A 26,050-nucleotide genomic window follows, 5' to 3' on the forward strand; every position below is an offset into this window, starting at 1 on the left:
TCACATAAGAAAAATACCAGGCGTGTGTTGACCACTCTTCGTTGATGTCAAATATTCTGTTTGCTTTGCAGTCTCATATTCAGTGGTCATGCGTATGGAAATTGTTGTTTCTACAATTATGAATTATATATACTATTTTGAGATGATTATTACTTGCATACAAATAAAAGAGAAAAATATCATTGGCGATTATCACTCTAAAAACATTGATATGTTTCCTTTCCTTTGATTACGTAAACAAATCAAGTTTTCTTAGGATTCAATAAGCTTGACGGTCTGATGTTTTTACTCTCAAATGTTTGAAAATTTTGCGTTCTCGATTTACACAAGAGTTGTTAATTAGTACCTTACATTTAAATATCAGAGAGAGTATTAAATATATATGCTGATTCTCGTGATTTAGATATATGTGATCAAAATATAAATTCAAGTTTCATTGTTTTTTTTTTTTGTTTTTTTTATTTTTATACATTTCTCAAATGATGTCATAAAAAATCAAAGACAATATTACTCATCAAACTACGAAAAAGTTATACCACATTAAATGAAAATGAAATCATGACCATTACAGGTGACATGTTTTCGCATTATACTTGCCATATTGTGTACTACAGCTCATATTATGGAATGGAACGTCAATTATCTGTTCTCCATTTAAATGACTTGGGGAGTTGCACTTAGGTTCTTCAGCCCATGAATTATAGGGCAGCATTTTCTTTCTCTTCATAAACACTGTAAACGGCTCTAAATCGCACGTACAATCAAATGGGTTTCCTCCTATATACCTTTAATAAAATAATTGTATGCAATTATCCATATTCTAGAGGTATTTTTTAACATATAAACATACAATTAAAACTTTGCGTCGATAGAAAATTACATGTATTTATCTTTGTCGTGTAACTAGCACATATTAATGTATTGACTTAAGAATTAAGACTTATGAAAGTTCCAAAAAACGGATTAGAATAAATTTGTGACAAAGATATTTCCCTGCTCTCTCTCTCTCTCTCTCTCTCTCTCTCTCTCTCTCTCTCTCTCTCTCTCTCTCTCTCTCTCTCTCTCTCTCTTTCTCATGTCACTCCCGAACATTGTACTTCGTAAAAACCTTGGTTGCATTATGTTCCATCTACACGTAAGAGATTTTATGATAAACTATTCTTAGAACTGCGTTCAATTTAATTTTCTGCCTCGACGAATAAAGCTGTAAACTAGGACAAAGGCTTATTGTCTATTTCACACAGAGTTCCCAATAACTATGCACAAAAACGTACGTAAAAGAAACAATGGACCTACGGGTAAGACAAGGCTACAAACCATTTGTTTTTGGGAACAAAAATATTTTAAATAAAAAAGATCCAGATGTGCATTTTAATTATGCATCTTAATTTTTTGTTATATTTTCACAATTGGTTTTGTTCAGTTACATGCTTTTTCTGAGCTACATCTAAGTTAATATTTTTTACTTTCTTTTGTTTGTGCCGTCACATATAATTATCTAAATGAGTAATTCAATGTCAAATAACAAAATGTTTCCACATTGCAACGCAGTTGCAAAACGTATTAATCTGCTCGACGTCAGATGACGATGTGTCTTGTTATAGAAAATTTGATTATATATAGGATGAATTTTATTTTTACGTATGTCATACAGGTAATTTCTACATGTATTTGCTACATAAGTTCATGTATACATAACATAACTCGGGATAATCAATTTTTTTTTAATTGCTTCGCGGTTTATAAAGCGTAAACGTAATGGTATATCTTATAACATTAGTATAAATTAAACTCATTACTTGAATAACTGATCGTTGTCTGGTCGCCGGTGTAACGAAGAATATTGACCTTGGCTTAACATTGACCCGGGGGTCGGGGGGGGGGGGTATTTTTTAACGTTGAAAATTGATACCAAAAGTCGTAAAATGTTTACCCGGGGTCATTTTACAAAAGCTTGGATTTTTTTCCTTATTTCTAATGGCTCCAACACGGTAAAAATTAATCTCGTTTTGTTTCGATTTTTGGTTTCGTTTCGTTTGGTTTCGTTTCGTTTCGATTGGTTTCGTTTCGTTTGATTTCGTTTCGTTTCGTTTCTTTTCGATTTCGTTTGCACTTTACAGGCGCCTGCAAATTTGATATAAACGTAAAAGTTTGCAAGGGAACTCCACAAAACTTTGCATTATCTGATATTTCGCTCTATTCGTGTTTGTACTGAACAACTGTGTATCCTGTTAATAAACTATGTAAATAAGGCTAAAAAATAACCTTTTGTTTTAAATGGGACGGATGAGTCGGGTTATCATAGTAGTTTATCATAATAACACCTATTCACATCCAAAATTTAAAAAAAAATGATTTATTATTATGTCAGATTGTTAGTTTGTGCTTATTTTCTTTTGAATTTAGAGCCAGTTCATGATCAAAATTCCATGATGCAGGTCATTTTTCAACGAACCAGGATCTATATCAACACTTTGGGTATCAATATTCAATGTTTAAAAATGACCCCGGGTCAATTTTAGACTATGGTCAAAATAACGCGTTTCACCGGTAACAACAAACTCACCGCAACAGTATTATTTGTTTTATTTCAATATTTCAAGATTTGATTTATTGAATATTGAATTTGTATACATGTAATCAATAAAATATCAAAACTTATAAAGTATTGAAATAATTAAAATAAATAATCAGATCAGATTATGAGAGTTATAAAAAATCATTATGTTTATGTGACGTTTTAAATAGTTCTTTTTTTGCAAATACTCACAGATTTGTTAGATTAGGGAGTACCATAAACATTTCCTTACTCAGAAACGTAATATCATTATCATACAGGTATCTACAATGAAACAGCGTCTTATAATTTTTTTTATTGATTATTTATCTGGCATTGATTCGTACATTATTTAAATGATCACAGACAAACAAATTGCTGTTTAATTCTTGCTTCTGATTATTGTTTTGTTCATATCGATACCATTAAACTAGATTAAATTCCTGGGCATCACAGTTTCAATCACTGTTCGGATAAACAGAGAACATACATTCAGTCATCCATATAAGGACAATCATATAACGTAACGTGAGATTTAAAGAGTCGACATCAAGCCGATCCTATGATCATCAAAAATCAATATAATAAAGCATTTGTATATCCATAGGATTTCCATAATGTTACATGAAACCTTCTATTTTTTAAACACAAATAAAGCGATACATATCATTTTTCATCATACGAACTTTTCGTAAATATATATAAAACTAGAGACGAGCTCGTTGCCAGCAACGATTAGGTTTTCCGTCGTAGCTGCGTCATACTTGTGACGTATTACAAAAAACTGATAGCTGACCATAGTACAATATTAGATGTGTAAACACTGAGAAACAAAGTATTATATTTCTGTGACCGCGTAGATTTTACGGTGATAGAGAATTCGTCTGGATCTGCATCGGTCGTGTGCAGTACGAACCGGGTGAGGGAATTTTGGCGTAAAGTGTATAAGGTATAAGGTTGTGGCGCGCTGTGGGCCGTAAGCTAAAACAAAGGGTAGGTTTGCCGTATTCCCGAAGGTCCACCAGTTTACAGTTCCAGAGAAATAAACAGGCAATTGATGCAGGATTCCACATTATTGGACGAGACTCAACGATGGCAACATTATAACAATTTAACAGACAGACATGTTACAAACAATTCGGATATGGCCAGTAGTGGCCTCCGGACTCAAGACTCTGGGAGAGTCGGAGGTGGCCGGGGCTGGCCGCCGTATTCCAGTCTGCGCATTGACAATTGTACATAACTATTTATAAGAATCTTAACAATGAGTATAAATTGACAGGTAATGATATAAGTAAGCTGAGTGAAAGGTTCACAGATATAAAATAATTGAATAAACTCAATGAGTCTTTGATGTCCAAGAAATGAAAATCTGATAATTGCACAATGTTGTTTTAAGAGATTAACAGTCCTTGAGACATGACACTCTGTCTCTTTGAAATCACATATAAAGTCTAAAAATAAAAGTGTCAATCACTAAATAAAAAAGTAACTTTGTAAGAAATAAACTGTGAGAAAATATTACGAATTTTACAAGTAAAGTCAAAAAAAAAATTATAATTGAACAGTGCATTTTGCACGATGATACTACATGTTTATAAGCAAATGCAGATCTTAACACGTTGTCTCTAGTTTGATTCGCCGCATTTTATTCAGAGAGTGGGACTGTGGTTATGCCCGGTACGAAGGTAAAAAGACAATTGGCAAACGTTTTACACGCATTTTTATCGAACGCACGCGCCAATGAATCTCTTAGTATATATGCAGAGATCCTGGAAATTTTACAAGGGGTTTTGAAGAATAATTTTGTATTTCGAGGAGGGAGAACATGCGCGGATCAGAAAATTTTTCCGGGGAGGGGCTTGGAAAGTCAGACGGTTATTTGAGTTTGCCAAGGGATGTCCGAGGCATATTTGGTAAGTTTATAATGTACACGTAATTGAAAGAAATTTCGCTGGGGGGGGGGGGGGCTGGAACCCTTCCCCTTCTAGATCCGCGCACGGAGAAGACCGATGCCGGTAATTTTACTATAATTTTAACCATTTTTATTTAATTATTCATGTTCATAATTATCAGAAAACCAATATTACCTTTCAAAGCAGTTAAAACTTAAGATACGAACCATTTAGTCTCGGTGAGTATTGCGTCCGCGTACGAAAATAATGGCAATTTTCAAGAAATTCGGATGGACGATCTGTGTCCTAGGTCGTCCATCCGATTCTTTTTCTGACTAAAACCTACAGACCTGCAGTTAGAGATTTTCAAACTCTTATTGATTATGTCAATTTGTTTGTCTCAAAGAATCATTTTTTAAATCAATAAAGTTTTACCTTTAAAAAAAAAGAAAGAAATCGGGCACAATTTTCAATGTTAGCATTTTACAATTTTATGGTCTAATAAAATTTCAAGAAACAACTCTTCATTGCTTTATCCGAAATATTGCATGAAAAAAAAATTTACATCGCATTTTTTAAATTACAAAAGGATATTCAAAATGAACTTGGATTAACCGCTAACAAACAGGCATAAAGAGAGACTGAGAACCAATTTCTTCTCTTTTTTTTTTACATCAAAAGAAATTCAAAAATAAATCAAAATATATTTTTTCTTTGTATGCGTTAATAAAAATGTAGATTATCAAGGGGTTCTTTGTCGTGCAAGCACCTACTTACATATATAATGTAACAGATTGTTACACGGGTCTACAACGATGACAAATATCGAAAAGGCAATATTGTGGGTGAAGGATGAATGTGTAGTTTGTTTTTTAAGTTTATTTTTGATACATGTAATTACATTTATCTGGATCGGTTATGTTTGTTAGTTTGTTTTGTTTATTAAAGAGGGGAATAAAGAAATGAGTAATTTCCAAGCACGTAGCATCGTTTTTAGAAAGGGGGGGGGGGGCAAACTCATCCATCAAATCTTGACAAGCAAAAAAAGAATTTTTTTTTTTAGAATTTTCCAAAATTTTCAAATTTCACTCATAATTTCATGATTTTTATACCTTTTTTTTACATGCTACAAAAATGGGGGGGGGGGGGGGGCAACTCCATGATAATTCAATTGTTTATGTAAATTTTAAAAAAATAGTTGCTGCGAGAAAAAGTGGGGGGAGGACATCTTTATGTCATATAACATGTGAAACTTATTTCATTCCACCCACAAGCTTGAAATAATGAAATAATTTTAATGAAAACAATAAAGATAGACGTCATAAATCCCATATCAAACGACATATTACCACTTGATTCTGCGCGTCTTTTTAATGAATTTATAAACAGCGGCAAATTCTAAAATGTATTTTTAAAGGTAATGTTAGCTGCAAGTCTGTAGACCTTGTATGACAAATTTCGGATGGTAGTCAATTTTTCCGGGATACAGACCGAGCGGTACATATTTGCATTTAAGGTAACTAAGAATGATTCCAATAAAATACTTTGTTGAGTAATGCAAGCTTTTAAGAAAGCAATACTTATATTTGTTTAAAATATAACACCCAAATACTTCGTCTTACATTCGCTATTTGTAGAACAAGCAGAACAAGTATCAGTCTGACCCGCCTTACCATATACATTGTTGGAATTTAATTGTCCTAGCATTGCATTGCTCTGCATGTACACAATTTCTTTTAAAAATTAAACAGTTAAAGTGTTCATATATATGGCTACACATAACGTACACACGTGATTCAAAATAAACAACACGGAAAACGGTAAAGAATTCAGTCATTGAGTCTACATTTTATAGAACTTTAAAAAAAACCATTGCGGGTCTGAATGTTTGTTGATATGTCAATCTATCAATATACAGTTTGTTAATTATTTTCGATTGCTAAGGCTACAGCGTATTTGATGAACATTGAACAACATTTTTTCCATGCCACTTTTTTCCATGGAAGATAGCGAATGTATACAAGTATAAAGCATTTATAAAATTCATTGAATTACCTCTTTAGAATTGTGTATGGAATACATAATTTATAAGTTGGTGCTGAAGGTTGTTTGGTATTTTCGTTTGTAGATGTTTTGCAAGTAAAAAACCTGAAACGCGGGGCAAGTCATAATCAATATCCCTAATAACTGTAACTTAAAACTAGCGGCTTTGGATTCAAATATTATCGTATAAGAATATTAAGTTCACTTTTTAAAATCATCTCCACGATGATAATTATATTATATCCATCGCAAATCAGTATTTTTTTTTTCGCTTTAAAAGAATTGTTATATCGGGAGCAATCCCGCGTTCGTTTAAATTGCCAGCGTACATTTGTCATGTCAGTAATACACATTGTGCTTTATAAGACGGCCGTGTATACGTATTGTAGAAAAGTTGAGTTTAATTACCCTGCATTGGAACCATTTTATTAACACATCTCCCAGTACTGAAACAATTCAAAATGTCTCTGTTACAGTAACACAGTGGGGCGTTAAACGTGTACGTCCAGCTCTACAAGCACGTGCACTATCGTCTAGGCGACGACCTGAATACAGCTAGCGACTCTCCTATCGATCGGTTACCTGAGTCTCGTAATGCATCTAAATATAGACAGGGGCACAGTTATGAAACAACCAACAAAAATAAGGTCAAGGAGGTTCATCTATATGAAATGAAATTGTACATATGAATAAAAACATTTGGGAATTTTATGTGGAATTATTTTTGCGCACTACATGTATCCGTTAGTGCATTACAAGAAGCCCTTTCATAACCTCATAAACGTGCGCACCCCCACAAAAATGGACCAAACTGACAACAATTGTTTCTGCAAATACTGACTATAAATTACGAAAACATTAAATTGAATACTATAGAAGGATTTAAAATTAATTTCTATACAACTTTGCTTCAATAATGCATTAGAAATTTTTATTCCTTTTTAAGTTATTGACAAGAAACTTTGGACGCCTCTAACTCCCTAATTATAAGGGCCAGCCTTTTTTCGGCATACCGAATGAAAGGTCTGAGTAAGACCAAGAACTTTAAAATTACATGTTATAACAAATTTTTATCAGGTAGAAAACTAACACGGAAAATACGCGAATTATTTTGATTTTTTTTCTTACCTTTATTTCAACATCTATACCACATATTTTATTTGCATTTAAATAATAAATAAAATATATCTCGCACAAATTCAATGTATTAGCTTCCAAACCAGCCCATCTTTGAGACTCTGCCAGTCATCGTTAAAGCTAAACCCCCTGGACAAAAGAAGTCGTTAAATTTCACTAAAAGGGGAATAACTCAAAACCGGATAGGGATTTTTCTCAACTAAAATATGCAACGACAACATCACGCGGCATGTTATCAGTCCTGAAAATTTCAAAACAATCAGGGAACAAACGAGCGAGATATTAAGGATCAAAGTTGGCGTCTAGAAGAAAAAAAAATAAAAAGAAATTTGAAAATTTTTCAGAATAATAGTAAGGTTTTCTGCTCCCAGCGGAAAACCTTAAAAAACGTATGACACACACTACAAAATATTAAAAAATGCTTAAAATCAATAAAAGACCACTTATCTCAAACTTCTGATCATTGACCTCATATAAATTTCATGCCAGCAGAATTAGGTCAAAATAATTAGTTTAATACTATACATGTTATAGTATTATCAACATTTAATTTTGGGTAAAATTGAATAAGAATTGGTAGGGATTTGAAAACTGATAGGGGAGATTTGGACTGGAATATTTATAAAAAAAGATTGTCAATGAAAACTTTATGCTCTGTATCTTTTCAGTGCCACTGCCACTTATAAACTGTATTTCATTTTAAAAAGAGTTTAGTAATGTGTTTTTTCATAAAATCGCAATCATACTGTACCATTTTTAGGGATTTTTCTTAAATTTTCTAAAAATACTCAACGTCCCATAGCTCAAATAGTATGTCAATGACTTATTTCGTTGAAAGTAAAAAATAACCAATGGCATACAACAAAAAGTCTATGACACATAATGGATTGTTTTTCATTAACACAGTGGAATATTTTTTTCATTCTGAGTAAGCCTAAACGTAATCCTGAAATGATGTCTTAGAAGGTCAGGCTACTTAGTTAGACTGATCTTTATTCGTTAAGCCAATCTTAAATCTTAGCAACCAATGCAATCACACGACCTGGCGAGTTTTTTTTATCCGTTTAATAGGATTAGTTTGTTCATAATGAAATACAATATGATTTACTCAAAAGTATTCTAACTTAAAAGCGTTTTTTTTTTACCGATGTCACCCCCAATAATAAAATAACTTTGTACCATACCAGAGAACATATTGATTTGTAACTCTCAGAAAAAAACCAAAACGTCAGAATAAAACAAATCAAAGAATAATCCAAATTTCCATCATCCTTTATATGATAAACCGACGGTATTATTCCTAGATATTAATAAAGATATTACCATTTTGACCATTGATATCACATCTTAATCATCTTTTAAAAGGGCAACATAAAACTCTTAGTATATAGTAAACAAGTTAGATTTGATCCTAATGGTGCACAACACTGTTAGAGTCTACTTTGTTGTCAAACCGACTCGAAAGTACTATAAATGTTAATAATGACATCTCACAAAACTACCAGTTATCAAAAATGCTAAAATTAAATTAATTTGCATCTTCGCTAGCCAATGGTTTTCGGTGCTCTCCAGTCGCCATCAATGGGGAGCGAAGTACATTGTAGACCGAAAATCCTGCACTAGCAAAGATGATTAATTTGCGATAAAACGATATGGCAGTCGAGTAATCGCAAGTTTACATAAATTCATAAATACGCATTATGACCCTTTTATCTCCAATTACCGCCATATAAGCTGTTACGCTCATAAAGCAGAGAGCACTAATCATTCGTCATCGCATTTAGGTATTTTATTCACCAAAAAACGATACATTGGACGACAATTTTGGAGAATCGCGTTGTGAAATAAAACAAATGACAACAACTACACGGTGACAAAAATCCAATGAAAGACATATCAAAACAGACTGAAATTCAAACACACATATTCCAGAATCGTCGTAAATAGCTGTGTTTTTATGTCATTCTGTTAAACCATCGCACATTCGCAAATCATACATTGTAATACATGTAGATTGTGCAGTGACAACATTAATTTAAGAAAACAAAGTATTTCTTGTAGAAACTGATAAAAACGACAACACGTTATTATTATTTTTTGGGGCTGGGGGGGGGGGGGGGGGGGGATTTACTACCGCTTATTTACCATGAAGTGCAGCCGTTGTCTATAGTGATGCAAACCACTATTTAAATGCGGATACCATTGCAAATCTTTCAAATAATATACTGTTTTTATTTTTCATTGATTGTAGATTTTTTTTACTTCTTAAACACATTGCTGCAAAATATAGTACATGCATTTAGAAGTCTATGCAACTTGGATGTCTCATTCGGAAAGCAACCGACTGTAACTTTTTTGACTTGTAAATTGATCTCAGTAGCAACTGAGAGTCGATCAAACATAATATGGCGATTAGATACATTTATAAGTTTATTTCAGAATGGAAAATAAACCAACATAATTTTTAATCAATCAGAAATGTTATAATAAACATTTATTTATGCAATCTTTATAGTTCATATTGCATTCAGTACCGTTAATTCGTATTTTGCATAAAACACCTAAATTTTAGCAAGGAGGGTTTCTAAAGGAATGAGTCTTTTCTGGCTTTCGACTTGTCAAACGTAAATTTGGTTAACTGTACATTATATCAAGATGAAAGGAAATTAAAGTAGTACATTTTTTTTAAACTATTATACAATTTGGTATGGATATGGTAATCAATGTTTAGAATCTAACAAGGATTATATTTTTGCGAAATACGTGCGTAGGAAAATATCACATGTTTCGCAATTCCGAATTTCTGTAAATTAATGAGTCTGTTTTAGCATTTTAAAAACAATAACATTAATGTTGGATTTTTTTTTTACTAATATGAACAATAAATAATACTTGGGTTTCAGAATATTTTTTAGAATATGATTTGCCTATCAAATTACATTTTTTATAAACTTTTAAAGTACCCATTTTATACAATTATTTGTGTTTAAAATCACTTAAGTCAGTTTTTCTCTCTTCTTAAATGGTCAATATATTAGCTTTTCTGTATCTATATCTTTATATAAATTCTTCATGATACGTAAAAAAAAATTATATTGGAAGCATAAAAAAATAATCAAAATATCTTAAAAATCTAAGAAAATTAGAGCTTAGCAATACCAAATTTAGTTTCAATATTTATTCCAATTTAGTAGTATAAGCTGACAGACATTCTGATATTATGTCATTTCATTGAAGAGTAGAATCTTCATATCTTTAACAGATGTCTACATAACTGCAAAGAACTACATTTATTTTTATCACCCTTTAAGTTAGGAAAAAGCTTATATTGACCTGACCTTTGTGCGAAAACAATGGAGTCAAATGTGATTAATGTGATAGAATCATTTGGGTATATAATATGTTTTACTGTATCACAATTTCATGGATTTCTTTCTATATGAAGTTTGTTTGATAACGATAAGACTCCTTCTTTAAGGCCTAAAAAGGCCACTATTTAGCAACAATTTCCTGGTAAAGTATGTGATTTGCCAATAAACGATTAAAGGTTTCAGATCGGCATGGCTAGAGACTGAGATATGTGCAAATCTACTAGTAGGCATTGCTTAGTTCATTATTGATCAAAAACAAACTTGTATCTTATATCTTATCGGAAAGAAGCCTGCTGACAAAATTTTAAATGTAATACAACTTTTTAAATCATTGTTGGGTAGAACGTAAAGATGATAAATAAGGAAGGAAAAAATCAGACTTACAGTTTCTGAAGTTGTGGTAATCCCTGAAAAGTGTTGCTGTCAATTCTGCTTATCTGATTTCTATAAAGGGACCTATATGAGTGCAAGGTATAATCATTTATAAGTAAAAACACAGTTTTAGATAATAAAGTATGAAGAGAAGTAATTTAAGTTTGTATGCTATATTTAACACGTAGTATATTTCATCGCTATGCACATTTTTAATGAATATATTAAAATTATTTACAAATCGTTCATTTCTGAGATGTTTTATTTACAAGATCATTGATTTTTAACTTAATTTGTATGATTTTTAAAAGGACGGTTGGGGATGGAAGGGTTGTGTTTAATGGCATGCTTCAAGGGTGCGTACTAAACACGCCTTTATATGCACTGTTGTTGTTGATAATCAATATATAATAGTGATATAAACATAAAGTTAAACGAAGTTGGTTGTCCTAAACACTCATAACAAAACTTAAAGTCACTTAAAATCAAAACTTAAAGTATGTTATGATCAAGCATATTGAATTATACGTTCTTGCAATTTGCAACCAACCGTTGTTGTTTAACATTATTTATTCAGGTAGAAGGGAAATTGCCGTACAAAAAACAATAACCTATAACTCTCATAATTAATTTTTGTAAAAAAATAGACAAAGGAGAGACTGAAGAAACATTATTCATATTCGTAAAATCAATAAGACTCAACCCTGTCATCCCTGTCATACCTTGGGCAAATAAGTTGAATGAGACGGCTAAATACAGCACCGATTTATATCTTCTTAACAAATAGCTGGATGTATATATTTTCTATTGTTAAGTTTGGTAACTTTTCATATTTACACTACCTGAGTTGTAATGATTCGTTTAAGATAACGATTATTATATCAGCGGCTTTACAATTTATATTTGATGGCTGGGTAAATTGTCACCGCAGATTTCTGGCACTGGGTTACTATAAATTTTAGGAATCATGTGCCTCAATTTTATGCAGATTTACAACATCGTAATTTTCAAATCAATTACTCAGATATATACGCTGCTGGTGACACTAATTCTGCTTCCTACACTAGTCTCATCGTTCCTTACTATTATCACTAGTTCAAGTAAGAACGTTTACTACATGTGTGGCAGGTTTAACAGAACATCTGTTTCAAAACTTTAATTTGCTCTTTAACCTTTTTACGCAATCCTGCATCTTAAATGATGGACTCTGGTTTAGTTTCCATAAGATCCCCCTTTTCGCAAATGTAATCCTTGTTTGTAACTCTGTATTCTGTTATTGATGAATGTTGATAGAATGTGTGGACCTTAGCACATTAGGTGATATTCATTTGACTTAAAATATGTATTCAGTGGAAGATGAAAAAAGGTTTGTTCCCATAACCTTTTCACAAATTCCGCTAAGAGAAAACACATATATCCGTTGAAAATACTTAGTGAAAATGGATAAGGTAATGAAAGAAAACATTATTTAGGCATCTTAAATCATTGTACTAAAATATAAACAAGATGATATGCATACATTAAATAGTACAACATTTGTTGAATAATAAAATTTCAAATAATTTCAGCCAGTAAATATCAGCTGTTTATGATAATAAAAATAAACGTTCTGTGATGACATTTATCATACAACAGTAGAAAAAATGAGATCAGGCAGCAGACCTTAACCTTGAACTAGTTTCATTTCAGTTCAGCTGATTTCCTTAAAAATTACGTCGAACGTTTGTTTAACTCCTCTATGTCATTTGATACCAACCAGTCGCCACGATCTACATCAGAGTCATGTTTGAATAGATTCATTTCTAAGAAGTTTTTAGGAAATACAAGCCCTCAACCACCAGCTCATACCACACAACAAGCAGTTTTTGTTGATTATGCACTACCCAGCTCTAGTTGTCCCACCACTTATTAGGGCATTGTCACAAGGTATGTAACACACTATGGCATACCCAGACACCAAGTGCCTAGTTCTTGACACGGTTATTTATTTCATTCGAAATTAGCAGTTTTCAACAATGTCTATGATACCAAACAATTCAGGTCGGCTTTTTATTGGTAAGCATTATTACCGGCGAAAATGAGCTATCAAAACGCAACGATAGGCTTAATTATAAAGTTGTGAATTTTGAGCACATCTTACTCCTGTACAAAAAACGCAATGTTCTACACTCAAATATTTCAAAATTATCAAGCTGAATATAGGAACTACTATCACATTACCAATGTTCTGACTTTCAGGTCATTATGGATTATTTGAGAAGCCGCCAAAAAAAAAACTAGCTTCACGTTTTTTGGCATGTTGGGTCAAACATTAACTCGCTATCATTTTAAAGCCGCTCTGTTTATTCTGTTTAATACTATTGTCCCACGTGGTATGGACAACCCAACCGTAACAATAAAATCATTCATTTTGCATAAAGACAGCAACGATTTTCGCTCAATAAGGTTTGATTATTAAACCAATCAAGTTTCTAGTCGTTGGTTTGCAAAAACATGTCGTTCTTACATTTATAATGTAGTTTATTGATGTGCAGCTCAAGGGCCCTTTTTTTTTTTTATGTTACACGTAGTTGTGTGGATATTAAGAAATGAGGCTACAAGACTAACATGTAGCATTTAATCACGTCGAGGATTACCTAAATTTTTCATGATTCATTGTGAGGAAAATAATCTGAAGAAAAAAAATCTATGAATTCGTTGAGTCTTAATTGGCCTTTTTGATGCTTTGTGAAAACTCGAACACGTGTTCCAAGCAACTTAAATAATGTATTCTCTTACCCGGAAAATACGCGAATTTTTTTGATTTTTTTTCTTACCTTTATTTCAACATCTATACCACCCCTTTTATTTGCATTTAAATAATAAATAAAATATATCTCGCACAAATTCAATGTATTAGCTTCCAAACCAGCCCATCTTTGAGACTCTGCCAGTCATCGTTAAAGCTAAACCCCCTGGACAAAAGAAGTCGTTAAATTTCACTAAAAGGGGAATAACTCAAAACCGGATAGGGATTTTTCTCAACTAAAATATGCAACGACAACATCACGCGGCATGTTATCAGTCCTGAAAATTTCAAAACAATCAGGGAACAAACGAGCGAGATATTAAGGATCAACGTTGGCGTCTAGTAGAAAAAAAAATAATAAGAAATTTGAAAATTTTTCAGAATAATAGTAAGGTTTTCTGCTCCCAGCGGAAAACCTTAAAAAACGTATGACACACACTACAAAATATTAAAAAATGCTTAAAATCAATAAAAGACCACTTATCTCAAACTTCTGATCATTGACCTCATATAAATTTCATGCCAGCAGAATTAGGTCAAAATAATTAGTTTAATACTATACATGTTATAGTATTATCAACATTTAATTTTGGGTAAAATTGAATAAGAATTGAGAGGGATTTGAAAACTGATAGGGGAGATTTGGACTGGAATATTTATAAAAAAAGATTGTCAATGAAAACTTTATGCTCTGTATCTTTTCAGTGCCGCTGCCACTTATAAACTGTATTTCATTTTAAAAAGAGTTTAGTAATGTGTTTTTTCATAAAATCGCAATCATACTGTACCATTTTTAGGGATTTTTCTTAAATTTTCTAAAAATACTCAACGTCCCATAGCTCAAATAGTATGTCAATGACTTATTTCGTTGAAAGTAAAAAATAACCAATGGCATACAACAAAAAGTCTATGACACATAATGGATTGTTTTTCATGAACACAGTGGAATATTTTTTTCATTCTGAGTAAGCCTAAACGTTATCCTGAAATGATGTCTTAGAAGGTCAGGCTACTTAGTTAGACTGATCTTTATTCGTTAAGCCAATCTTAAATCTTAGCAACCAATGCAATCACACGACCTGGCGAGTTTTTTTTATCCGTTTAATAGGATTAGTTTGTTCATAATGAAATACAATATGATTTACTCAAAAGTATTCTAACTTAAAAGCGTCCCTTTTTTTACCGATGTCACCCCCAATAATAAAATAACTTTGTACCATACCAGAGAACATATTGATTTGTAACTCTCAGAAAAAAACCAAAACGTCAGAATAAAACAAATCAAAGAATAATCCAAATTTCCATCATCCTTTATATGATAAACCGACGGTATTATTCCTAGATATTAATAAAGATATTACCATTTTGACCATTGATATCACATCTTAATCATCTTTTAAAAGGGCAACATAAAACTCTTAGTATATAGTAAACAAGTTAGATTTGATCCTAATGGTGCACAACACTGTTAGAGTCTACTTTGTTGTCAAACCGACTCGAAAGTACTATAAATGTTAATAATGACATCTCACAAAACTACCAGTTATCAAAAATGCTAAAATTAAATTAATTTGCATCTTCGCTAGCCAATGGTTTTCGGTGCTCTCCAGTCGCCATCAATGGGGAGCGAAGTACATTGTAGACCGAAAATCCTGCACTAGCAAAGATGATTAATTTGCGATAAAACGATATGGCAGTCGAGTAATCGCAAGTTTACATAAATTCATAAATACGCATTATGACCCTTTTATCTCCAATTACCGCCATATAAGCTGTTACGCTCATAAAGCAGAGAGCACTAATCATTCGTCATCGCATTTAGGTATTTTATTCACCCAAAGACGATACATTGGACGACAATTTTGGAGAATCGCGTTGTGAAATAAAACAAATGACAACAACTACACGGTGACAAAAATCCAATGAAAGACATATCAAAACAGACTGAAATTCAAACACACATATTCCAGAATCGTCGTAAATAGCTGTGTTTTTATGTCATTCTGTTAAACCATCGCACATTCGCAAATCATACATTGTAATACATGTAGATTGTGCAGTGACAACATTAATTTAAGAAAACAAAGTATTTCTTGTAGAAACTGATAAAAACGACAACACATTATTATTATTTTTTGGGGCTGGGGGGGGGGGGGATTTACTACCGCTTATTTACCATGAAGTGCAGCCGTTGTCTATAGTGATGCAAACCACTATTTAAATGCGGATACCATTGCAAATCTTTCAAATAATATACTGTTTTTATTTTTCATTGATTGTAGATTTTTTTTACTTCTTAAACACATTGCTGCAAAATATAGTACATGCATTTAGAAGTCTATGCAACTTGGATGTCTCATTCGGAAAGCAACCGACTGTAACTTTTTTGACTTGTAAATTGATTTCAGTAGCAACTGAGAGTCGATCAAACATAATATGGCGATTAGATACATTTATAAGTTTATTTCAGAATGGAAAATAAACCAACATAATTTTTAATCAATCAGAAATGTTATAATAAACATTTATTTATGCAATCCTTATAGTTCATATTGCAGTCAGTACCGTTAATTCGTATTTTGCATAAAACACCTAAATTTTAGCAAGGAGGGTTTCTAAAGGAATGAGTCTTTTCTGGTTTTCGACTTGTCAAACGTAAATTTGGTTAACTGTACATTATATCAAGATGAAAGGAAATTAAAGTAGTACATTTTTTAAAACTATTATACAATTTGGTATGGATATGGTAATCAATGTTTAGAATCTAACAAGGATTATATTTTTGCGAAATACGTGCGTAGGAAAATATCACATGTTTCGCAATTCCGAATTTCTGTAAATTAATGAGTCTGTTTTAGCATTTTAAAAACAATAACTTTAATGTTGGATTTTTTTTTACTAATATGAACAATAAATAATACTTGGGTTTCAGAATATTTTTTAGAATATGATTTGCCTATCAAATTACATTTTTTATAAACTTTTAAAGTGCCCATTTTATACAATTATTTGTGTTTAAAATCACTAAAGTCAGTTTTTCTCTCTTCTTAAATGGTCAATATATTAGCTTTTCTGTATCTATATCTTTATATAAATTCTTCATGATACGTAAAAAAAAATTATATTGGAAGCATAAAAAAATAATCAAAATATCTTAAAAATCTAAGAAAATTAGAGCTTAGCAATACCAAATTTAGTTTCAATATTTATTCCAATTTAGTAGTATAAGCTGACAGACATTCTGATATTATGTCATTTCATTGAAGAGTAGAATCTTCATATCTTTAACAGATGTCTACATAACTGCAAAGAACTACATTTATTTTTATCACCCTTTAAGTTAGGAAAAAGCTTATATTGACCTGACCTTTGTGCGAAAACAATGGGGTCAAATGTGATTAATGTGATAGAATCATTTGGGTATATAATATGTTTTACTGTATCAAAATTTCATGGATTTCTTTCTATATGAAGTTTGTTTGATAACGATAAGACTCCTTCTTTAAGGCCTAAAAAGGCCACTATTTAGCAACAATTTCCTGGTAAAGTATGTGATTTGCCAATAAACGATTAAAGGTTTCAGATCGGCATTATTGATCAAAAACAAACTTGTATTTTATATCTTATCGGAAAGAAGCCTGCTGACAAAATTTTAAATGTAATACAACTTTTTAAATCATTGTTGGGTAGATGATAATAAATAAGGAAGGAAAAAATCAGACTTACAGTTCCTGAAGTTGTGGTAATCCCTGAAAAGTGTTGCTGTCAATTCTGCTTATCTGATTTCTATAAAGGTACCTATATGAGTGCAAGGTATAATCATTTATGAGTAAAAACACAGTTTTAGATAATACAGTATGAAGAGAAGTAATTTAAGTTTGTATGCTATATCTAACACGTAGTATATTTCATCGCTATGCACCTTTTTAATGAATATATTAAAATTATTTACAAATCTTTCATTTTTGAGATGTTTTATGTACAAGATCATTGATTTTTAACTTAATTTGTATGATTTTTGAAAGGACGGTTGGGGATGGAAGGGTTGGGTTTAATGGCATGCTTCAATGGGTGCGTACTAAACACGCCTTTATATGCACTGTTGTTGTTGATAATCAATATATAATAGTGATATTAACATAAAGTTAAACGAAGTTTGTTGTCCTAAACACTCATAACAAAACTTAAAGTCACTTAAAATCAAAACTTAAAGTATGTTATGATCAAGCATATTCAATTATACGTTCTTGCGATTTGCAACCAACCGTTGTTGTTTAACATTATTTATTCAGGTAGAAGGGAAATTGCCGTACACAAAACAATAACCTATAACTCCCATAATTAATTTTTGTATAAAAAATAGACAAAGGAGAGACTGAAGAAACATTATTCATATTCGTAAAATCAATAAGACTCAACCCTGTCATCCCTGTCATACCTTGGGCAAATAAGTTGAATGAGACGGCTAAATACAGCACCGATTTATATCTTCTTAACAAATAGCTGGATGTATATATTTTCTATTGTTAAGTTTGGTAACTTTTCATATTTACACTACCTGAGTTGTAATGATTCGTTTAAGATAACGATTATTATATCAGCGGCTTTACAATTTATACTTGATGGCTGGGTAAATTGTCACCGCAGATTTCTGGCACTGGGTTACTATAAGTTTTAGGAATCATGTGCCTCAATTTTATGCAGATTTACAACATCGTAATTTTCAAATCAATTACTCAGATATATACGCTGCTGGTGACACTAATTCTGCTTCCTACACTAGTCTCATCGTTCCTTACTATTATCACTAGTTCAAGTAAGAACATTTACTACATGTGTGGCAGGTTTAACAGAACATCTGTTTCAAAACTTTAATTTGCTCTTTAACCTTTTTACGCAATCCTGCATCTAAAATGATGGACTCTGGTTTAGTTTCCATAAGATCCCCCTTTTAGCAAATGTAATCCTTGTTTGTAACTCTGTATTCTGTTATTGATGAATGTTGATAGCATGTGTGAACCTTAGCACATTAGGTGATATTCATTTGAATTAAAATATGTATTCAGTGGAAGATGAAAAAAGGTTTGTTCCCATAACCTTTTCACAAATTCCGCTGAGAGAAAACACATATATCCGTTGAAAATACTTAGTGAAAATGGATAAGGTAATGAAAGAAAACATTATTTAGGCATCTTATATCATTTTACTAAAATATTAACAAGGTGATATGCATACATTAAATAGTACAACATTTGTTAAATAATAAAATTTCAAACAATTTCAGCCAGTAAATAACAGCTGTTTATGATGATAAACGTTCTGTGATGACATAGGTCCTTTATCATACAACAGTAGAAAAATGAGATCAGGCAGCAGACCTTAACCTTGAACTAGTTCCATTTCAATTCAGCTAATTTCCTTAAAAATTACGTCGAACGTTTGTGTAACTCCTCTATGTCATTTGATACCAACCAGTCGCCACGGTCTACATCAGAGTCATGTTTGAATAGATTCATTTCTAAGAAGTCTTTTAGGAAATACAAGCCCTCAACCACCAGCTCATACCACACAACAAGCAGTTTTTGTTGATTATGCACTACCCAGCTCTAGTTGTCCCACCACTGATTAAGGCATTGTCACAAGGTATGTAACACACTATGGCATACCCAGACACCAAGTGCCTAGTTCTTGACACGGTTATTTATTTCATTCGAAATTAGCAGTTTTCAACAATGTCTATGAAACCAAACTATTCAGGTCGGCTTTTTATTGGTAAGCATTATTACCGGCGAAAATGATCTATCAAAACGCAACAATAGGCTTAATTATAAGGTTGTGCATTTTGAGCACATCTTACTCCTGTACAAAAAACGCAATGTTCTACACTCAAATATTTCAAAATTATCAAGCTGAATATAGGAACTACTATCACATTACCAATGTTCTGACTTTCAGGTCATTATGGATTATTTGCGAAGCCGCCAAAAAAACTAGGTTCACGTTTTTTTGGCATGTTGGGTCAAACATTAACTCGCTATCATTTTAATGGTGCTCTGTTTATTCTGTTTAATACTATTGTCCCACGTGGTATGGACAACCCAACCGTAACAATAAAATCATTCATTTTGCATAAAGACAGCAACGATTTTCGCTCAATAAGGTTTGATTATTAAACCAATCAAGTTTCTAGTCGGTGGTTTGCAAAAACATATCGTTCTTACATTTGTAATCTAGTTTATTGATGCGCAGCTCATGGGCATTTTATTTATTTTTATGTTACACGTAGTTGTGTGGATATTAAGAAATGAGGCTACAAGACTAACATGTAGCATTTAATCACGTCGAGGATTACCTGAATTTTTCATGATTCATTGTGAGGAAAATAATCTGAAAAAAAAAATATATGAATTCGTTGACTCTTAATTGGCCTTTTTGATGCTTTGTGAAAACTCGTAGACGTGTTCCCAGCAACTTAAATAATGTATTCTCTTACCCGTCCATGTAACACAATTCTCTACATGGATGAGAGTTACAGACCAATCAAGTAAGTATTGGATAGGGTACAAATTAGGTCTGTACCATGAGAAGAAGGTATAAAGGTCGAAATCTAGAAAATGATCCTAGAGTGACTTTTTGGTGCTAGAACCATTATGACGTCAAAATTGATTTTGATGAAACTTTTCCCGTATTTTACATCTTTAAAGCAAATAATGTAGAGAATAAAACAATATGTCGACATTCTATATTTAATCATGTGAAAAGTAATCCCGGTACCTATATTCAATTTGACATAATTTTAAAGAGGATGTCAAGAGCTTGTTTACTGCCGTTTTTGGAGAGACAGTAGGCAATCTAGATTTATTAAATTGGTCAAAAATGGACAAAACTCATAGATTTGTTACTTTTATCCTTCATATTTCATAGAAAATGGTTGTACAAAACATGATATTTCATTATTTTTACCAAACATTTAAGCCCCTGTACACCCTATGAAACAAAGATAGTGTTATGAAGCATCACTGAAAGAATTTATATATTGAATTTCATAAACCTGAAGGCACCTTTCATTTACTAGATCTTGACCTTAAGTTGATGAATAACCATATATTATTTTTTAAAATTATTTTGAAATTGCTTTTGAGGTCAACTGTATGCACTGAATTGTGAAGCAGACTAGTATTTTAATCCTACAATCCTTCTGCCTGTAATTCCTACCCCTTGTATATTCCGAATACACAGCGTCTGCTTTCAGGGATAAACTTCTTTATCGGGTTTACTCTCTGTGTCAACTCTGGGTTTACTTTGGGTTTACTCTTGGTGTACTCTAGTAAACCCAAAGTAAACCCGGAGTAAACCCAGAAAATAAACCCAGGGTTTAGTTGGGGTTTACTTTCTGTTAGGTTGGGTCTGATCGGTACTGAAGGTTCCTCAAATTCTCTTTTAGGTAAATGCACCTTCTGTGACACTTGAAGTTTTGGTGAACGCCTCAGTTTGACAGTTTGAGCACTCAGTTGGCAGTGGTTGGTGGTTGTCGTTTGTACCTGTATTAACGTGTACAGTTCCATGTGATAACTGACAGTTTATGATAACTATTGTATGTTTTATAATTCAGTGACGTCTGTGCATTTTAGGAAGTTAATACTTGTAAAAAGAATTTAGTTTTACTTGATAAGATTTCAAACTTAAGGTAGCTCGAAGGTAACTGCTGGTGAGACACATACCCTAACAACTTGTCCGCTTGATCCATTGGGTCCAAAGTTTTATATCTGAGATTTATTTGAGATTCGTCTTCGTGGTTATGATGTTATGTAATTGTCTTTCAAACACAGCAGTGCTGATCAAATCAAGCAATGAAATTTCAGCAATGTCAGAAAAATTATGCAACATACAAATTTTAGTGGTTTAACACATTTTGAAACTGTTCTCTTAATTTTTAAACGAATCAGACAAATTTATATTACTTAACCCAATAATTGAAATGACAATTTAGACTCAGTTATAAAAATTAAAAATATGCGTTCCGGCATTAAAACATTTTTGATATTTTACAAAACCTTATGTTTTCATTATGATGTTACACTAAGTTATCATCTTACGTTGAGAACCAAAATACAATTTGTTGATTAGATAGCAACACATATAACATGTAAACACTAAGTAGATATCATAATTACAAATATTTTAGTTAATATCAAATAAAAGCAATTTATGGAAGTCTGCAAAGAGAATAAATATGACCTTTTTTCTGTTTATGAAACTTAATCAATGCAGAAATAATTGATGTTTAGATCAGTTATTGAAGACACAAAGTTTAAGTTTTAATTGTAAAAGTAACGCATTTTCTTTCATTTAGGGCCAAAGCATACCTAATAAAACAAAATGTGACCTTATAAATTACGTCTTTGAAATGTCATCACTTGATAGTTAAGAGATTATATAAAGTGTGTTCAATCTTTCTGAAATATTTCATTTTAAGTCGCTATAGATTATTTTTATTTTTTCTAAAAAGTGGAATAATTTTGCTAAGACTGTCCACTTTTTACGGCTATACGTACATTGATATCAGCAAACCCGCCAGACACCCAAAAATGTACACTAGCGGATAATGCATTGACTATTATTTTAAACATGCTATCAAGATTACTCGTCTCCTAAACACAAGACTTTCCTCAAATTAAAGAAAAAAATCCTGTAACATGCATACATTTGTTATGATGTGAGACAAATGACAAAATGTAATTTTATCTAAAACTTTGTCAGCCGTTCAGGGAGGAGGATTTCTTGTTGATAGCAAACACACAACTTTCTCTCCATCTCATTCTAATTATATTTCTTCGTCTCTCTCTCTCTCTCTCTCTCTCTCTCTCTCTCTCTCTCTCTCTCCAAAAACTTATGTGTAATTAAAACGAAATGTTGCTCATTTTTACAAACAAAAACAAATTCGTCCGTAAGAAAATTTGTTTCATTTGAGAGAAAGCTAGATATACGACTAAATATAATGAAATAGTCGGAAAACTGTCTGCGTATCTAACTTATTTATCTCGGCCTTTGGGTTTTTTCTACACCCCCCCCCCTCACATTTCGATAGTATTCAACACGGGGTCTATTTATCCCTTAGTATGTTTAAATTAGGGATGTTTTCGGCCCGGTTGTGTAAACATGTGGTTAGTAAAGATATTATTTTTCAAAATCGGTTTCAATCTAACTAAAAATTACCAGTCTGGTTTAAGCAATGTATATCATTTTTTAGACAATAAATGCAAGTATAATATTTGATCAGCTCTAATTTTAAATTTTTTTGTACATTTTATGATTTCTTTTCAAAAGAATAAACTTCATAAGTACATTTTTTTACATTGTTTGTATATAAAAGAATTTACATTTATTCATATATAATCAAATATATAAGTGATTGGATGAGGATTTGTAGAGAGTGCTTAAAAAAGCCCTTAAAATTTGATTGCATGTGTTCTTTAAATTGAAGTTTACGTACCTCATAGTTTTAAAAAAAAAATATATCTTCACATATCACTGGCGCTTGTATATACATATATAGTCAATGTACTTTTGAATTGAAGAACTCCGATACTTCATGCGGAGATCCAGAGACAACAGAAAAAAACCTACCTATTAGCTACTATTGAAACTTTTTGTAAACCATCGTGAGTGCAAATTTAATTGATAGACCATGTTCTCTAAAGGGAAAACAACTCGAATATCAGAATCGCACTGACTTGGGCTGTCGAAGAAAAAAGAAGGCGAGGAAGGCCAAAGAACACCTAGCGCGTATAGTGGAGAAAGAGAGAGAAGAACTGGACTGGAACAGTTGGAGAGAGGCGCAGGTTGTTGCCAGTGACCGACGTCAGTGGCGTCTTTAGTTGCACGGCCTCATGCGTCCTCCGGGTAGTTACATGTAAAAACTACAGTTAAGGTAAATTTCATGAACATAAATACCTTCTTAACTGTTTTTTTAAAAATCTATCCAACATTTGACCTCTATATAAATGTCACCAATCGATATTATTAAACTGTTATCATTTGGGGAGGGGGGCATGTTATTTTCAATTTGAAATATTGAATATGTTGTAATATTTTGTCTAGAAAAGACCATGATCACTAAAGAGCAATGACTATATGACTCACGTAATCTGCAGAAGCTTCTATAATTGTTATGTGTTTTGGTGTTAAGAACGGCCTGACGATGGCGTATATGATGTATCAATAGCAAATGTAGCAACCATATTATTGCCCGTTCTATGTTTTTTATTGAATCATTAAATCTATTAGAATAGCATGGTTCGGTTCGTATTCATGTGTCACCCGCCGACATATATAAGCCCGCTAAAATTTAAACTACATTTCCATTCCTAAAAGATATATATGGTCATCATAATTACACCACCAGTAACTAAGTGATATTTTTGGCAGTGGAATGAAACCGTGCAGCAAACATTTCTACATGTTCGTGTATGTTGTATACAAACAAATTGGCTGAATAATACTTCTTAGGAATAATACACTAGGGTGAACGACTTACAGCGTTTGAAGCTGTGATAACCCCTGATAGGTGTTGCCGTCAATTTTACTTATCTGATTTTCTTCAAGGAACCTACACAAGTAAAGAAATAATAAAGTGATAGATATAAAATGGGTAACGTAAAATGACAATCTACCGCTAATGATGCAAACTTTTTATCATTAAGTGTTGCAGTTGCACCTTTAAATGATAATAAATTGTAAATTTGAATCAGAAAGCAGTGTGGCAACGCTTTATGAAAAAAATACGAACCTTGAAAACCGTTTTAAAAGTGCGTTCAATTTTGGACAAAAGCAACGCACTTTCGTTTTTTTTTTCAAAATGCGTTAAATCTAAACCATGTCAACATACTTTAAAAAAATTCAAAAGTGAATTATGACTGCAACATTTTTTTTCAACTTTTTTTCACTTTTCAAAAAATGTATAAATCTCAAAATACAGACTTCGTTATCCGTTCTGATTTCTTATCTAGTCATTTGAAAATTTCTATTTAATGCAAAAAAACTGTTTAATAGGGTATAGCATCACTGGGAAAGAGGGTAGATAACTAAATATAAATAACACACTTTGTAAAAATTGTATAAATCTCAAAATACGGACTTCATCCCTCGTTCTGATTTGTTATCTAGTTATTTGATAATTTCTTTTTAATAAAAAAACCTGTTAAATTTGGTCTAGCATCACTGGGAAAAGGAGTAGACAACTAAAGATACAGTCTAATTCCCAAAATATAAATAATTGAACTGATAACTTGAAGAATGCACCCGTATCTATCCTTCCCAAACATCCTATCAATTCAATAAACTTATATAAACAGATTCTAGTCATATAAATTGATTATTTTTCCCCATCTCTTTAAGAAGTAAATATTCACACAAAGTAAAAGTTGATTAGAAATTGAATGAACAGATGGCAGCTAATTGTTGCAGTCTATGTGATACCGTCATTCTGATAAACAAATCTCAATTATTAAACCATTGAACTGTTGTTCTTTATGTGTAAGTTGTTAAACTAACTTGCTTCGACAATCTTTTTCATTGTGAAATTGCTATCCATGATAACTTAAATTCTTGGGTTATTTTGTCAATGTAGCAACGAGCTTAAATATGTTTAACCAAATTATAATATTATCATATTTGACGGTCATAACAATTCCGACTGGACCCTGCACACTATTTGTTTTTCAAAATGCGTTAATAATGTAGACCATATAAACGCATTTGAAAATATAAATGTAGACAGACAGACAGACAGACACAAGTACTAACGGCAGCCACTAAACCCGAAGATCACCTCTGCGAATGTGTTTGTAATGTTTTCTTTATCGTTGCTAATTGATAAATCCAGTTC

The 26,050-nt window shown here is 32.0% G+C and overlaps 1 protein-coding gene across 1 annotated transcript; it reads right to left on the reverse strand.

The window, feature by feature from the left end:
- Positions 1 to 25,487, reverse strand: LOC128182285 (protein slit-like). The gene is made up of 5 exons (XM_052850872.1): positions 25,465 to 25,487; positions 24,701 to 24,772; positions 17,890 to 17,961; positions 598 to 785; positions 1 to 110 (listed from the first exon to the last, which is right to left on the reverse strand). Exons 1-5 carry the CDS (start codon positions 25,485 to 25,487, stop codon positions 1 to 3), a joined length of 465 nt encoding a protein of 154 aa, XP_052706832.1.
- Between the last annotated feature and the right edge of the window lie 563 nt (positions 25,488 to 26,050).

Source organism: Crassostrea angulata, chromosome 4 (genome assembly GCF_025612915.1).
Source record: "Crassostrea angulata isolate pt1a10 chromosome 4, ASM2561291v2, whole genome shotgun sequence".
Lineage (NCBI taxonomy): Eukaryota > Metazoa > Mollusca > Bivalvia > Ostreida > Ostreidae > Magallana > Magallana angulata.

Coding starts and splice junctions, on each gene's coding strand:
- LOC128182285 (XM_052850872.1), bottom strand. CDS start 25,487: ATGTTTGGGAAGGATAGATACGG. Junction 17,962..24,700: donor TTATCACAGCTTCAAACGCT/GTAAGTCGTTCA, acceptor GCACTCATATAG/GTACCTTTATAGAAATCAGA. Junction 786..17,889: donor TTACCACAACTTCAGGAACT/GTAAGTCTGATT, acceptor ATTTTATTAAAG/GTATATAGGAGGAAACCCAT.